Here is a 15,474-nt window from a genome sequence, read left to right as displayed (position 1 = left end):
GCAGGTTATCGAAATATAATTTAAAATGGCCACATTACATTGAATTTGATGGAATATATTAGCAAAAGTACAGGAAAAATAAATAATACTTTTTTTTAAATAATGCAATGAAATTATTTAGGGGGGCTAAAGACATTTTTAGGGAGGCTGAAGCCTCCCTAAAATAGGCCTAATGACGCCCATGATTGTTACATCTACAGCTGTTGTGAAAGCGCTATATGAAGGTATATTGGATTGTATAACTGTTTCAGAAAAAAAAATGAAGAGCAATTGTTTTACCTGTAATTCATTTTTAATTGAATCATTATTTCAAGGGACAGTTTGTAAAAATGTGTTTGAGTTTTTCACTGTTCATTGTTTTTTTTAAAAACACTATTGATTTCCTAAATGTGAAAAAAAATGTTACATCAATGTAATTATTTCTTAATGTAGTTGTAGGTGAAGTAATCATTAATTAAATTACAAGGGGCGTTCCTCCCCTACAGGAGGCTGCCATGTTGCGCCGTCATCTTTCTGCTAAGGATAACCAAAGTTGACAAACTTAGCGAACGTAGTCGCTCAACGTCATGACTACAGCATGTGTAAAAAATGCCATGCACTTCCTGCGTCACTTGTGGGAATAATGGAAGTTGTTTGGGATGACGTCTTGTGTGCACCTTTGCTGAAGAAAGTGATGGTAGACTTGCAAAGTGTGATCTCCCTGAGGCGCCGCGTTCTTCAAAATGCACGTGCATTGAGTTTAGGTCGTTGCATTCTATTAGTTCACCACTAGAAGGCACTAAATTCTACTCACATTACCTTTGAGTAAAGTGTTTTATTTTCCAATATTTAATGTTAAAACTATACATGTTACAGTGGCTGACAGTAATAAATACACCTTCTAGAAATGAATGCTTTATGTCGTTTTTGATGAATTAGTACTTGGTGAGAGTTTTATGGTGGTACTTGTAAAAACGTTGGAGAACCACTGTGCTAGACTACAAATAATGCAAACGACTTTTCTGGTCGTATTTGCCTCGTATTTACGACCTGATTGTTGAGCAAAATCTATGAACTGGAGCACGACTTATCCGTGCCCCTATTTGTACCCCCCAAAAAAAATGATTGACATCAAAAACAATGCTATAAGGATGATGGGTGTTTGTTTATACAACAATACGTACATTTTGTCATTGGCTCACTGTTTGGCACTAAGGATGGCGATAAAACGACTTCAGTGATGCTGCCGCTTTCCACCTTTCTGTTGAATTTAAAGCACTAATTCAAATGTTATTTGAAGCTGTCGCTCCAAAGGCAATAATGTTGTGTAGCACCAAGAGGCAGAGACGGCCAGTGCCACTTAGATATGCATCAGTGATTTACTCCTTGCCGCCTGTCCTCTTTTTCCTAAATGACCTTGGTATGCCTTGAAATCTTGATTCCCCTTCACTCACGTCTCTTTCCCCTCGTACCTTCTCCTCTGTCTTCATCCTCTTCTTCTGCCTGTCCTTCACTCGCTCTCCTCCCCCAACCGTCCCTTCAGTCTATCTGGGTGTCCTCTCGCTGATAAGAGCCTCCGGTCCCTCATGGCAGCACACACCCCTGAACTCAAGTATGTCTGCGCTACACCTTCACTGTCTTCTCACAGCACTGCTACTGACACCCAAACGCCACACAGCTTTGATTCTGCTTATCTTTTGTTGTTTGCCGCTATCTCTGCTCAATCTGGTCTTGGGCTACTCTTGCTTGGATTTCAATTAGTGTCGATGTAAATGTGCAATAGCAAGCCCTGAGACGTGTGGAGAGAAAAGATGTTTGCACACAAAGTGACACTGAAAGCAATTTACAATCGCAGCCTGACTCTCATCGTCAACATTTCTGGGCAATGTCAATCATTGTTGTATTTTTCCGCTAGATGTCCCACCCCAGGATGTGATGGCTCAGGTCATATCACGGGAAACTACGCCTCCCATAGAAGGTAACACACAAACAAAGAAAGGTTCACGCAGCCACTTGCACAGACAATAATCCTACACACACACAGACACACACACACGCACACACAAACACATGCACATACACTGTCAGTCAGAGAGGCTCAGTGACAGTTCATGATAGAATTAGACAGGGACTACATACACACACATATTGCTATCATTTAATGATTTGGTTCATATCTGGCACTTGAGTTGAATTGGTTTTTGATTTGGTTGAAGTACCTCTGTGAAAATATTCTTCCTTGCCTTTGTTCTTTCTCTTTCTCAAGAAATCACTTGACCAGCCCTTTCTCAACCTTATGTTATCAACTCCATACTTTCTGTTTTCAGTCTCTCTGGGTGCCCGCGTGCCAAGAAAAGTGGAATTAAAACTCCTACCAAGGACAACCAGGAGGACTCGGAGCTTTTAAAGTTCGTAAAGAAAGCCTTAATGTCTGCTTTTAGCAAGACTTACGTAAAATGCAATGAAGGGAGAGCGAGGAAAGTCACTGTGAGTCATATGCCGAGGTAGCGACCTGTCCACGTGACTGCATCAGTCAGGCCCCTGACTCATGGGGAAAGACATTGAGCTTCACATAGTGACTGTGAAAGTCAAGTAATGCACAGCAGATTGTCAATACATATGAAATACATGCGCTTCATGTTGCATTTGCGCACAAAACGGTAATGTCAACATGATGATGAGTAGTGGTATTTGCATGACATAATGTAAATGACTGAACCGAGTCATTGTTTTTTGCCCAATGAGGGTGTGTAACTTCAATCGTACCTTCAGTTTTTGTTATTCCTTTCTCCTGATCTAACCTTTGTGCCTTCCCTCCTCACTCTTTTCTCTTCAACATTCTCTCCACATCTGTCTCTTTCTCTCTGTCTTTTTCCTCCGATTTGCTCCCAGCAGATGTCCGGTGCCGGGATGTGACAGCCTGGGACACATTAGCGGGAAGTACGCCACGCATCGTAGCGCCTACGGGTGTCCGCTGGCAGCGCGCAGGCAGAAGGAGGGACTCCTGAATGGCACACCTTTCAACTGGAAGGCCTTCAAGACAGAAGGACCAACATGTCCAACCCCGGGATGTGACGGCTCCGGACACGCAAACGGTAGCTTCCTCACACACCGCAGGTAAGCTGCACACAAAAGATGGTCTTCCTCACGGGACATTACATTACATTGTTCATGCAAAATGTTAGTTCATATACAGCATGTTAAATGCCAACATGTCAGTTCAGTTTTGTTTTGGTTTAGCTGAAGCAAACTTTACTTCATCCACATTTGATTCGAACAGTGACACAACACATTAATTGAACTGCTGTCGTCTGAGGAGGTTGATAAATATAGCCGTGCGACATCCACAGAGCAATGATAGTCGACATGGCCCCTCTGAAGCATTTTACCCAAGAATATCAAATAGTATACAGACAGAACGAAAGAGGTCCAAGAACTGACCCTTGTGGGACTCCACATGTCATGGTCATTCGAGCAGATTTGAAACTTCCAATTGTCACAAAATAACTACTTTACTTAGCAGCGTGAATGTATGATGTACCACAAATAATAGTGCACATTCACATCTTACTTATCTAATTTATGACTTGTGTAAATGTGTTTTGTGCAGCCTCTCAGGGTGCCCCAGGGCATTGTATGCCAAGAAAAAGGCTAAGTTTCCCACGGAGGACTATCTGAGCAACAAGTTCAGAGCCAGTGATGGTAAAATATTTATGTGCCAAAAATTATATTTAAACAAATGCAGACTGATGAAGTAGTTGAAGCGATCTCATTTTTCCTTTTTTAGTTCTGGACAATGACGAGGACATCAAACAGCTCAACAAAGAGATTAATGACCTCAACGAATCCAACAACGAAATGGAGGCAGATGTAGTCAACCTGCAAACTCAGGTGTGTGTCTCTGTTCTTTAACTACATCTTCAGCCCACTGATTTTAATATTAATGTTTATACTTCATTAATATAATATACTTAATATTTGGGGGATATGGCTTCTATGAGTTCAGTCAACCCGATTCGCTTAGTGGTGTATTTTTGTAGACCACATCCTCCATTATTTTATAATATTGCTTTGGCACCATTGCTATTTTAATGGTCCTCTTCATCATCTTGCTCAAATTTTGACACCAAGATGACACCCAACAATTGACAAGTCAACAGTACTTTGCTTTGCCGTTGCAAGGTCTCCGATGGGATGTTCTCAAAAGGCAATAAGAGGCCACTGAGCTTAGAGTGTCACAGACTGTCATCAGCAAGTTGCCGCAAAGATACAGAGGGACTGGGAGAGTCGCAGCAAGGCATCGAACTTGACATCCGCGGGGACAAAAAAAAAGCCACCGGTTGTGAATTTTGCTATGCAGCTCCTTAGGAGAGATCGGCAAGTTGTACAAAAAGCACTGATGTATTGAACAGTGCGCATGTGCATTCAAAAGTTTAGAGGTCAACTAAATCCACCTGTAGAAGTTACCTGTATAGTGCATTTTAGGCTCATCCAGAATTTTCACCCCAAAACCTTTTTTTGTGGAGTGGAAGTGAACGTTTCTGTAGTGTAACAAGAAGGAATCCAGCAGCAGGTCATGTATGAGCAAACAATGAACCGCAACTGATATGATGGTGCTGAACGAGCATAACCTGGGCGACTATTTGTGTTGCAGATCACTTCAATGGAAAAAAATTTGAAGAACATTGAGCATGAGAACAAGATGATCGAGGAGCAGAACGAGGCTCTCTTCATGGAGCTGTCCGGGCTGAGCCGGGCTCTGATCCGCAGCCTGGCTAACATTCGCGTGCCGCACATGGTGAGTTCTTGTCCACACATACACACGTTGGCACAATGACACACACGCTCACAAACATAGCCGCCTGTACGGGCTTGAGCTCATTGGGTAGCAAAGGGAGTGAAGACTCGTCGCCATTCCCGGATTAGTTTTGCCTCTCGGACTCAGTTGCGATTGGTTGTCGTTTTCACCACAGCAGGAGCCCATCACGGAGCAGAACTTTGACAGCTACGTGAGCACCCTGACCGACATGTACACCAACAAAGACTGCTTCCAGAGCCCTGAGAATAAGGCTCTACTGGAGAGCATCAACAAAGCTGTGAAGGGTATCAAAGTCTGAGACGCGCACGTGCGGAAGAGCGAAGCTGTCCGAATAAGCGTGACAGAGAGTCACAGGGATATTGAAATACGTCAAATAATAGAAATCAAAAACAACAAAAAGGGAATTCAGGTTATTTAAATAAACACAACCCAGGGAGTAATCTATGAGCAGAAAAGGACGCGGACCAAAATCCCCACCATGCTGCTTCTGGGATCAGTGAGGATGTGAAGAGGAAACGAATCCTTCAGGCAGAATGGATGGCATCGTAGCCAAAGGCTACGATGAGCTACTGCATCTGAGACGTTCCGTGTGCCGTATGGTTTCTCATGATATCTCTTGTGTGTCCTGAGATGTCTATGAGGACAAGTTTCACTGTTGCCCAGATGATCCTTTTTGTTTGGTCGCTTGTTTTTCTTGTTTTTTTGTTTTGTTTTGCTTTGATTGCTTGAAACAATGGCGAACTTGAAAAGGATGAGGAGTCCAACATTAGTTGCGTAGCATTCACTGTGGCAAGTCTGTGTGTCTTCACCAGCTCTTAACAACCCCAGCGTGCGCACACACACACACACACACACACACACACACACACACACACACACACACACACACACACACACACACACACACACAAACAAAACCCAGCAATATGGAGCATGCACTAAACTCATTGTGTGTTTGCTTTGCGTTACTACCGCACCAAAGGAGTCAACACAATGTTGATCCCATTTTGTGAACGCAGTCAAGTGGCAAGCTTGATCCAGGACCAGCGAAGGTTGTGTTCTTTCTTCCGTGTGATGACTGATTCTGGGGTTGAAACAGCAGCAGATGAACAACTTTTCTTTCATCGTTTTCGAAAAACGGACGCGCGCATCGTCGCAGTGTGCGCACGCATTTCGACTTCAGTTAGTCATATCAATAGTATTTATATCAACATAGGAATTGCACTTCATTTCAATGAATAGTTTTGTGATCCAATGATTACTGTATATGAATTATTTAAATTTGTGAACTTAAATTGTAACTTATTGACATTTATGTTCTTGAGGTTTATTTATTTGAAGCAATTTATTTATTGACTTTGTAACACAAGCAGAATGCATCTTTACTGATTAATATGGAAGCAATTTGCAGATGTCTTACATCAATATTTTAAGAATCTTTATAGATAAACAACAAGGCATATTTTTGTTGAGTACTTTTTAAAACAAATGTTTTATAACAAAAAGTCACCTTTTTCATTTTTTTTCTCAATTATTCCTGTTTGGTTTTTTTAAATTTTGTTTACCGGTATGTTCTTTCTGGTACTGATATGTTACAAAACACACTACTGGAAAAAAAAAAGAGAAAATATGTATTTATTATTTATTTAACGTGAAAGGAATTGATTGATGGCTGTATATTTATTTTGTTATTTATGTGCGTGATGTGACTATGATGAGTCCGAGTAGTCTTAAAGATCCACTGACAATGTTTAAATAAAGACAAAAAAAAAAAAAAAATTCAGCACAGGTATTGTTTGATGGCGTAGGTTTGCCAGCAGCTGATTCAAAAAAACTGAATACGGTCACTGTTGTGTTGCTATCTGTTCTCTGTTTCGTTTCTGCCAGCTCATGTTTGCTTTTGGGACAAAAAGAAAACAAGGAAACCAAACAAAAAAAGTGACCTACCCAGGCATTTTGTAGCAGCCGACATAACTCACCCCAAACCTCTATAATGTACGATATATGTTTACACATCATGCATTTGGAAACGTTCTTTTTCTTTCAAAAAAAAAAAAAAAAGCAAACAAAACAACACAAAAAAAATCTTACTTCTTTCATTCCAGCTCAATCACGCAACTGTGGGCCTGCGTTATTTTGAGTTGGCTTTCAAACATACAAACACTTACACAAACCAAACTGTAGGATGGCCTCCGTTTGACAAAAATACACACCCTTGTAGCCTTACTGTAGATCTTTATTTATTTAATTTTTGTTTTGATGCACAAAGTGCCAGTAAAAGAAGAGGGGAAAATAAAACTCTTATTTCCAGATTCTTGGCATTTTTGCAATGTTCCTATGTCTGGTCATGGGAAGACCACGGCATCAAGAGAATGGTGATTGTTTCAGATGCCTTTATTTCTCTGCCAAGATGGCCATGAGTACACTATATATTCATTCTGTAAAGATAGATTTGAAAAATGCTATATATATGAATATAAACATACATATATTTTTCCAGTGTAATTGTGGACTTGAGCTTCTACTCCTTATCAAAGCATCACTGGCTGACGAGAAGAGATGTGAGGGCTGTGTAACAATAGGAGGCAGTTACACTCAGACCTGCTCAACTGTGGCTTTAAATACAACACTCGCTTGAGTTGAAGGCAATTAGGAAACGTAATACGTTAGGGTTGTCGAAAAAAGTGTTACCACTCTGCCCGCTTGTATTTTATTTGTCCTTAATCCATAGATGTTAACAGAGAGACATCTACTCCCTGTACGTCGTACTGAATCTTAAGATTGATACTAGATGTTTGGCTCTTTATTTCTGGGTGTCATGTAAGTTCCTGTAGAGTTGAAGAGAAAAAAAAAGGAAAATGAAAAGGGGGGGGGTACATGATGATGGCTCCGAATAATGTTCTGCACATAATGTTTGGCTATGTTGTGCAATTATTGTATTGTTACTGGGCAACACCAGCTGGTCCTCTATAATGTTGAAACAAGCAACAAGGAGACTTTTAGTGTTAACCCTGCCTCCTAAGTGGTCTGTCGCAGCTTACTGTGGTGTATATTATGATCCCGTGTGTAAATGATGTCAAAGGCATGTTTTCGGTGTGCTTCTAGCCAATGTAGAATGAAACTCGGATGTGCACTTTCTGAAGAACTGTTGAAAAAAAAATGCCAGCATTTGATTTTTGTTTGGTCCAAAAACAAGCTTCCCCCTTGATTTTGTGGCCTGTGCTTTCAGTGATATAGTTGTAAGCAAAACACTTTCACAGCCACCCTACCGCCACCCCACTCCTAAAAAAATAACATAAAATACAAATAAAGAGATTGGCTTCTAGCTGAGTTTGTCTCTCAACTGAGTGACACCACAGGTCAACAGTTAGCTGAGGCCTGGAGCACTAAGCAAGAAGGCATAGTGTGTGTGGGAGTGGGAAATTGATTTGCCAGGCTGCACAATCTTTCTCTTTTGGAAGTGTTTGTTGCATAAATATGAGTCCATCACTAAAAAGAATGTCAAAGCTTTTTCTGACCTACCCTCAAAGAACCCCCCCCCATCTCTCTCTCAAAATGCACGCGAGTACTATTTATGACTGTGAATATTTTCCCCAATTTATTTGATATGGAATGACCACTTTTAAATTGCTTGATGAAATTGTCTAGCGAGGTATGTAAATGATTATCACAGAGGCCGTAAAAAGTGTACCATGCTCCAAAAATGTCAGCCGCCGTAGCCTAAGGGTGCTGACTTGGTGTCCACACATTGTATGTTTGCTTCTTTAAATGAAATTTCCCTGTGATGGAGTCAGTACTTGCATTATTACCGTTATACATGTGGGAATGTCTTTGAAAAAAAAAAAAGCAGCCAGGGCCCACTATGTCACGCTACTTCCCCCCTCCCCCCCTTTTTTTTCGGGGATGCTGTGTCACTTTCAGGGAAATAGCCTGGACCCAAATCCAGCAACAAATTCAAAAGTGAAATAAAAAGTGATATTTGCATTCTGGTTTTAGTTCAGGTTCTCATCTACACACAGTGTGAACCTGTAGGAGCAGAACAACAAAGTTTGTGTGGCACATTTCATTCAGCTGACTAAAACCAAAAGAGCCCAACTCCCTCCCGCTGTAGTTTCAAGATGTGTGGTCTTATCATGCGTGCCTTTCTCATGCCACCCATTCAAAAATAATGGTATGTTTACACTGCTACACAGTTCGGACTGGATATCTTTACTTGAGGGGGTGTTATAACAAACGGTAACATACAGGCAAACTTTTTGTTCAGGCAAAAGAAACTGTGATCTCATCATTTGATTCAGGTATCAAACTGCATGGACAGTAGCTGTGAAGGAATAACAAAAACAAAACAAAAAAAACACACCACCCCTAGATACTGCAACAGTGTGCAGGGCATTATTTTGAAACATGTGGACGTCTGTACATATTTCTATTAAGAGGAAACAGTGTTATAGTTGTTGTAATGAAGACAATTGGTGAAAAATAGTTTCTGACAAAAGAAAATGCAACCACAGCCAAGGCTTGTCCTGCTAGCACATTTTTACAGAGATGAGCTATTTTTACTGGTGATTTTCTAGGCATTGATATTGATATCCTTTTAAATAAGTGCAACACTTCCAAACTTACAAGCACTTCCACAATGATAGATTGTATGGTATTTTTTGTTACTTTTGTAGATGTGGTTGTTACTTTGCTACTGCACCATTTTATAAAGTGGGACAGGTCTTGGCTGTGTGTGCGTGTGCGTATGTGTGTGTGTGTGTGTGTGTGTGTGTGTGTGTGTGTGTGTGTGTGTGTGTCTCCTCGGGGTCTCTTTTTCTTTATGGTTTTAAAATATGATTGCTTTATTTAATTTATTTACTGATATATTTTTTAAGTAAGACACTGTAGTTTGGCCGAATTTGTGATTGTGTGTTTGTGTACATGTTCCTGTGTCAGTGTTCTAACCCAGAGAAGTGATGTCAGTTATTGTGGGCGTATGAATCATTTTAAATGTTCTCTATGAAACACAAATAAAGACTCATAGACAAGGACAGCTCTGTCCGTTCGGTGTTTTGTGTTCCGTTTGTGTTCTATTTCATGAAAATTGATCGATAGACACCATCACATGTGGTTTGAACAAGAAGTGTTTACAGTATTTGCCTACACCTCACTGTACAATTGATGCACATGATTTCAATGTGGCCAACTACTGAGCCATTGGGGAGCTTAAACACAATAGTTGAAAACAATGTTATTTTAAGATTAGCATTTGTATCTGATAATTAAATTGCCAATTATGACGAATATCATTATGGACAAGCAGTATGCTATGACAGTGCACAATTGTCTCGTCAAAAATGGGGCCTCGGATTGTTAGTGAGAATACAGTTGCAGTGCATGCAGCTTTCATGGACTGTATTGACCTCTAGTGGAGAAGCAAGTAAACTTTTCAAATGGATAGATCCATCCAGCCATCCATTTTCTAATCTGTTACCTCACGAGTGTCGCGAGGGGTGCAGGAGCCTATCCCAATTGTCTTCGGTCAATCGGCGGGGGTTACCCTGAACCGGTTGTCCGTCAATCGCAGAGCACACAGAGGCGAACAACCATTTGCACTCACAATCACACTTTGATACCCTTTGAGGATAAAATGATTAGAAGAGAGTGAGAGTGAGAGCGTGTGTGGGGGAGAGAGAGAGAGAGAGAGAGAGTCTCGACTCAGGATTTTGTTCGTGGTGGCTGGACTGCGTGTGTGGGGGAGAGAGAGAGAGAGAGAGAGAGAGAGAGAGAGAGAGAGAGAGAGAGAGAAACGTTGCATTTGCTTCAGTGTGGTCAATGGACAGCAGACAGCATGACCACTCCATTGAACTTTCATCTGAACGAGATTTTGCAGTGCAGTTTAATTATGCAGTACGAAGCATCAGTTTGTCCATGTGCATTTCTGATACCTGTATAATATTTTGGATTTGGTTAAAAAAGGCGGGGATAGAGTAAAATACGTGTTTCCGTCAAGTGAGCAGCCTTCTGCCGATTGGTTGTGGTTAATGTCACGTGACCCTCGATTTCCAGTTACCCTTCATCTGAACAAGATTTTGTAGAGACAGACGTAGCATGCACTCGTCAGAGTGATGTTGATAAACTTAGCCACGAAAAGAAGAAGACAAGGGAACGTGCAGAAATGACGTGTGTGATTTTCCAATACTGTTGAAGCAACATTTCTTGGCTCAGACCGCAAAGTTTGCGAACGTTTGCTTGCAGACTGATTCGCATCACCGCGTGGCGTCCCGCTTTGGCTGGCGTCTTTACGTGACTTACGTCTGACGTCAGAACGTCAGCTGGCCAAATGTTTACATCCAGCAGTGGTGAGTTTTTGACTGGATCGGCGAACAACAAGAGGCTGGCCATTGACGAGATCACAAACAGGAAGGCTCCATCAGCGGCCCACTGAGGTACGTATGTCCTCACCTCGTTTGTAATCAGTTAACTGGATCTTTTGTTTGCGTCCCTATTCTTTTCCACCTTCGTGCGAAGTCGACGACGCTGGATTGTTTTGACCTTCTCGCCGGAGCACAGTCAGGTTTAATTATTTGGTCTGCTGGTGGTGATTACGGCGATCCTATCTAGCACCTGAGTGACGTACATTTGCAGCTAAAGTGGTGCATAAGTGCAGTGAATTGGAACTAGATTAAACGTATGCATTACGATGATAATAAAGACATCTTCCTACAAATGGACGCGAAAGGTACTGTACCGAATCGTCTATCAATTGCTTTTTAGTCAGAGCTTTGTGAGAAGCGGGTCCACTATTAGCTTACGAACCAAAATGTGCTACCAAGGGAGGAATTGGTCACAGCGCCGCTCGGTGGCCTCTCTTTAATATCCAACGATCCTGTTTTACGGAGGTAACTTATCAAGGCCAGATTTTTATGCGGGTGGCAGTGTCTCACTATCCTTGGAAACAAACGGTGCAATTCACATTATTTTTTGTTCTTTTATGGCTTCGTGGTCAGCCTGTGCACCCTGTGATGTTTTTGTCCTGTTGCCCTGAGCTCTACTGTTGTTTTTAACACCTCTCGGAAGCACAAAGGCTGCATTCATTCACACCTACCTGCCCTTGCATTATGCTGCCAAAAGCAGGATTTCAACCTCAAGCGCCCCCCAAACCTGTATTAAAAGTGTAAACTTACTGTAAGGTAAGAAAACACACATAGGAACACTGTTTGCAGCCCAAATTGTTGATATGGCTGACCTCCAGAATGAAGGGCTTCATGCTCCAAGCAGACCATGAGATATAAAATTATTTGAAGGATATAGAGGGCGGTATCTGGCCTGCAGTTCTTGAGTTTGAAACCTGTGAAAAATATTACCTCACCTCCTTGAAACACTTTATTCTGTATTTCCCTTGTGATGATGATGTTTGTTGTTATTTGCATGGGAGTCATAGAAGGTCACGCTCAAGATAAACAAGATTGCATTTTTTGTAAGTTTGTGTTACCTCACTGCTTAGGAGTTTATGAACTGAACAGCAAAGTTAAATACATGGTAACAAAAGACATAAAGCCAAACAAGCTAATTTGCCAAAGGATCATTAAGTTTCTTTAATAGTAGTTTCAGGTATAACTCGTGCTTTTGTCCAATAATGTATTTCCATAATAGCCCCCAAAGAAAAAATAATTCCTAGATTCACACAATAGACTCACTGTAAATTACAGTATGTGTTTGTTTCCCTTTCCTTCAGGCATCATGGGTGGAGCTGTGAGTGCAGGCGAGGACAATGATGACTTGATTGACAACCTCAAGGAGGCGTACTACATCCGCTCAGACCTGGTGGAGCGGGCTTTTCGTGCCATTGACCGCGCCGACTATTACCTCGATGAATATAGGGAGAACGCCTATAAGGTGAGCAAAGTAAAAAAAACAAAAACAAAATTTGACCTGGTTGGAGTTTCAAGAAGGCTGACCTGCTTCATTTTTGTTGATATTTAGGACTTGGCTTGGCGTCATGGAAACATTCACCTATCAGCTCCGTGTATCTACTCTGAGGTGATGGAGGCTTTGGACCTTCACCCTCGTATCTCCTTCCTAAACCTCGGCAGTGGGACAGGCTATCTCAGTACCATGGTGGGCCTCATACTGGGTAGGTGATTGAATAAATGTGCGTGATCCTAATAAAGCTCATGTGGTGAAATACACCATAATCATCATGTGAGTTAGGCAGCATGATAAACACAGTTTGACTATTTTGAAGGTAGAAAGAAGTAACTAATACAGTGGAACCTGGAGTTATGAACGTCCCTTCTGACAAACAATTTGACTTACGCACAATTTTTTTGTAGAATATGTACCTCTATTTACGTACTAATAAGTTCCACCTTCGCACAATACATTGACCTAATCACAGATGCCAGAACCAGCCGCGTTTTATGAATGAATGCAGAAGTAGGGACCACATTGACGTGTTGAACTTTTGCCAACTATGGAAATAAAGCATTCAACAACAGTCAGAATGGCCCCTAAGAAGAAACTTAAGGGAGCATTCAAAAGCGCTTTCATAGATAAGCAGGCAGATCTGTGATCTTCTTGCGTTGTGTAACCAGGCATTGCATCACACAAGGCAAGTTAGGCACTGGTATGCAAACTTTCTTGGTTTCCTCTTTTATTTGACTGACTGAATCACTCGTTAGTGATTGCGTAAGCAAGACAGTAAAAAAAATTATGAAAATGATCAAAAGACATTTGTGACAAATGTATCTTTTAAATGACAATGTGACATCCCACTTTATGATTTTTGTTTTAGCAGAAAAAGACAAGTTTCCCTGGATCGGTAGGCCAACATCAACCGGTGAATTAGAAAAGAAACGGACGTCATTGAAGAAAAACAAAAAAAACTTGCCTCAGAATTTCCCCATGTGATTATGAAAGAAGACTCTCAGTGATGGAGCTGTAATTCTCACCCTTTCCCCCTTCATAGTTAAAGTTAATGAGCAATAAATAGTTCTCATATTTTTTAAGTGTTTTATTTCATGATAAGAGGGTATTTCACATATTTTTTAAGTTGCCTTCCACACTCTGGTTAAAAACAAAATGACTATGTTTAACTTAATTTTTGGGCTGGAACAGATTAATTGCATTTCCATTCATTTCAATGGAAACATTACCTCAATTTCTGAACACTCTAGGTTACAAACAGACTCACGGAACCAATTAAGTTTGTAATTTCAGGTTCCACAGGATTTATTGCAAGGGAGTCAATCAGTCGTGCTATGTTGGAGTAGGCATAATAATTGCTTAATTGACTGATTATTATGGGTGCCCCGATTCAACTTTTTCACAGGACCATTCGGAGTGAATCATGGGATTGAGTTACATGCTGATGTAATTGAGTACGCCTACCAGAAGCTCGATTCCTTCATCAAAACCAGTGACAGTTTTGACAAGTGAGTATCAAAATGGTTTTGTCACATTGTCTAGTTTTTAAATAGCACGGCAAAGCGATTAGCACGACATGGGACTCCCGATTCCGAATCTGAATAGCAGCAAGCTTTAGCCAAATCCCCACTCAAGGGTGAAGTGTTGCTATTCATTGCTGTTACTTGGCCTCCAAACAGATTTGAGTTCTGCGAGCCATCTTTTGTGGTGGGCAACTGTCTGGAGATCCCTCCGGAGAGCCGTCAGTATGACAGAGTGTACTGTGGGGCCGGGGTGCAGAAGGATCACGAGAAATACATGAAGAACCTAATTAAGGTTGGGGGCATCCTCGTCATGCCACTTGAGGAAAAGGTTAGTCTGCCCGCAAATCACCCCAGAAAGCACAATGATGTACAAACAGTCCCCTGTAATAGTATTGTAAAAGCAAGGTCAAATCATTTGCTTTTGTTGCATGCTGAGGACATTTGGGTTTCAGATCAAAAGGTGAATATGAGACACACATACATGGCAATTTTCCGCGGATCCGCGGAAATCCGCCGTTTTATTTCTTAAATTGATCATTTTTGTGAATCGTCTAAATCCGTTGAGAAAATTTTAGGGGCGGTCAGGTACCTTATCGTCGAGTTTTCACGAGCTCTCCCGAACAGTCTCTCCGTTTTCCGTTTGTAAACAGCCCTGCGATTGGACGTGTATGAAAGCTTCAACTAATCAGATCACTAAAGGCATTATTTGTTGCGGAAGTCTTAGCTCGATTATAAACGGCCCAGCGATTGGTTAACTACAAGCGATTGGACCAATCAAATTGCATGTAACATATTGTTTTACCTGATTCACGGCGGCCTGTTCGTCTCGCAAATTCATTGTTCTGGGATCGTTTTGAGCGGAATTATGAAATTTTTGACGAAAGATCAGGAGTCTTTAATCCTAGAAATTGACTCAAATGTCAAGAATAAATTCCGATAGGACTGGCTTGACAGAAAAGTCACTGTAAAGGTTAAAATTGGTTCCAAGTTCGACGAAGTTACAGAAGCTCTTGGACAATAAGCTTTGACGTAGCAGGCAAAGCTTATTGTGTGTATTGTAGTGACTTAATTAACGATGGCTCCCGTGCATGCGTGGCACTGACAGATCATGCAACAAAAGTGAAAAAACATGCCGACAAAATCGCCATTCGACGGAGCAATTATCCTTTGGGATCGGCATTTTTCAATCAAACTTCGTCAGCGGATACAACTAAAGACGTTACGCGCTGGGGTACTTTGGCTGAA

The 15,474-nt window shown here is 41.2% G+C and overlaps 2 protein-coding genes and 1 long non-coding RNA gene across 8 annotated transcripts in view; all 3 read left to right on the top strand.

Moving 5' to 3' along the window:
- Nucleotides 1-9,158, top strand: part of LOC109528587 (myelin transcription factor 1-like) — a 36,456-nt gene extending 27,298 nt beyond the window's left edge. For 2 of the 6 annotated variants that reach the window (XM_019891389.1, XM_019891384.1), the window contains 8 exons: nucleotides 1,523-1,591; nucleotides 1,895-1,957; nucleotides 2,307-2,387; nucleotides 2,875-3,096; nucleotides 3,590-3,681; nucleotides 3,767-3,870; nucleotides 4,634-4,777; nucleotides 4,953-9,158. In XM_019891389.1, coding sequence (XP_019746948.1) covers nucleotides 1,523-1,591; nucleotides 1,895-1,957; nucleotides 2,307-2,387; nucleotides 2,875-3,096; nucleotides 3,590-3,681; nucleotides 3,767-3,870; nucleotides 4,634-4,777; nucleotides 4,953-5,096 — 919 coding nt within the window. In that variant the 3' untranslated portion in view covers nucleotides 5,097-9,158. Of the gene's footprint in view, nucleotides 1-1,522; nucleotides 1,592-1,894; nucleotides 1,958-2,306; nucleotides 2,388-2,871; nucleotides 3,097-3,589; nucleotides 3,682-3,766; nucleotides 3,871-4,633; nucleotides 4,778-4,952 lie in introns of all 6 variants that reach the window. The other 4 variants (XM_019891385.1, XM_019891386.1, XM_019891388.1 and 1 more) reach the window with 4 other exon arrangements.
- A 1,723-nt stretch (nucleotides 9,159-10,881) lies between these two features.
- Nucleotides 10,882-15,474, top strand: part of pcmtd2b (protein-L-isoaspartate (D-aspartate) O-methyltransferase domain containing 2b) — a 9,094-nt gene continuing 4,501 nt past the window's right edge. The window contains exons 1-5 of the mRNA XM_019891424.1: nucleotides 10,882-11,226; nucleotides 12,516-12,676; nucleotides 12,764-12,914; nucleotides 14,112-14,214; nucleotides 14,386-14,557. Coding sequence (XP_019746983.1) covers nucleotides 12,521-12,676; nucleotides 12,764-12,914; nucleotides 14,112-14,214; nucleotides 14,386-14,557 — 582 coding nt within the window. The 5' untranslated portion in view covers nucleotides 10,882-11,226; nucleotides 12,516-12,520. The remainder of the gene's footprint in view (nucleotides 11,227-12,515; nucleotides 12,677-12,763; nucleotides 12,915-14,111; nucleotides 14,215-14,385; nucleotides 14,558-15,474) is intronic.
- Nucleotides 12,102-15,474, top strand: part of LOC109528628 (uncharacterized) — a 7,874-nt gene continuing 4,501 nt past the window's right edge. The window contains exon 1 of the long non-coding RNA XR_002170711.1: nucleotides 12,102-12,319. This is a non-coding gene — a long non-coding RNA (uncharacterized LOC109528628). The remainder of the gene's footprint in view (nucleotides 12,320-15,474) is intronic.

Source organism: Hippocampus comes, unplaced genomic scaffold (genome assembly GCF_001891065.2).
Source record: "Hippocampus comes isolate QL1 unplaced genomic scaffold, H_comes_QL1_v1.1 scaffold174, whole genome shotgun sequence".
Taxonomy (NCBI): domain Eukaryota; kingdom Metazoa; phylum Chordata; class Actinopteri; order Syngnathiformes; family Syngnathidae; genus Hippocampus; species Hippocampus comes.
This window is presented reverse-complemented; position numbering and strand designations above follow the sequence as displayed.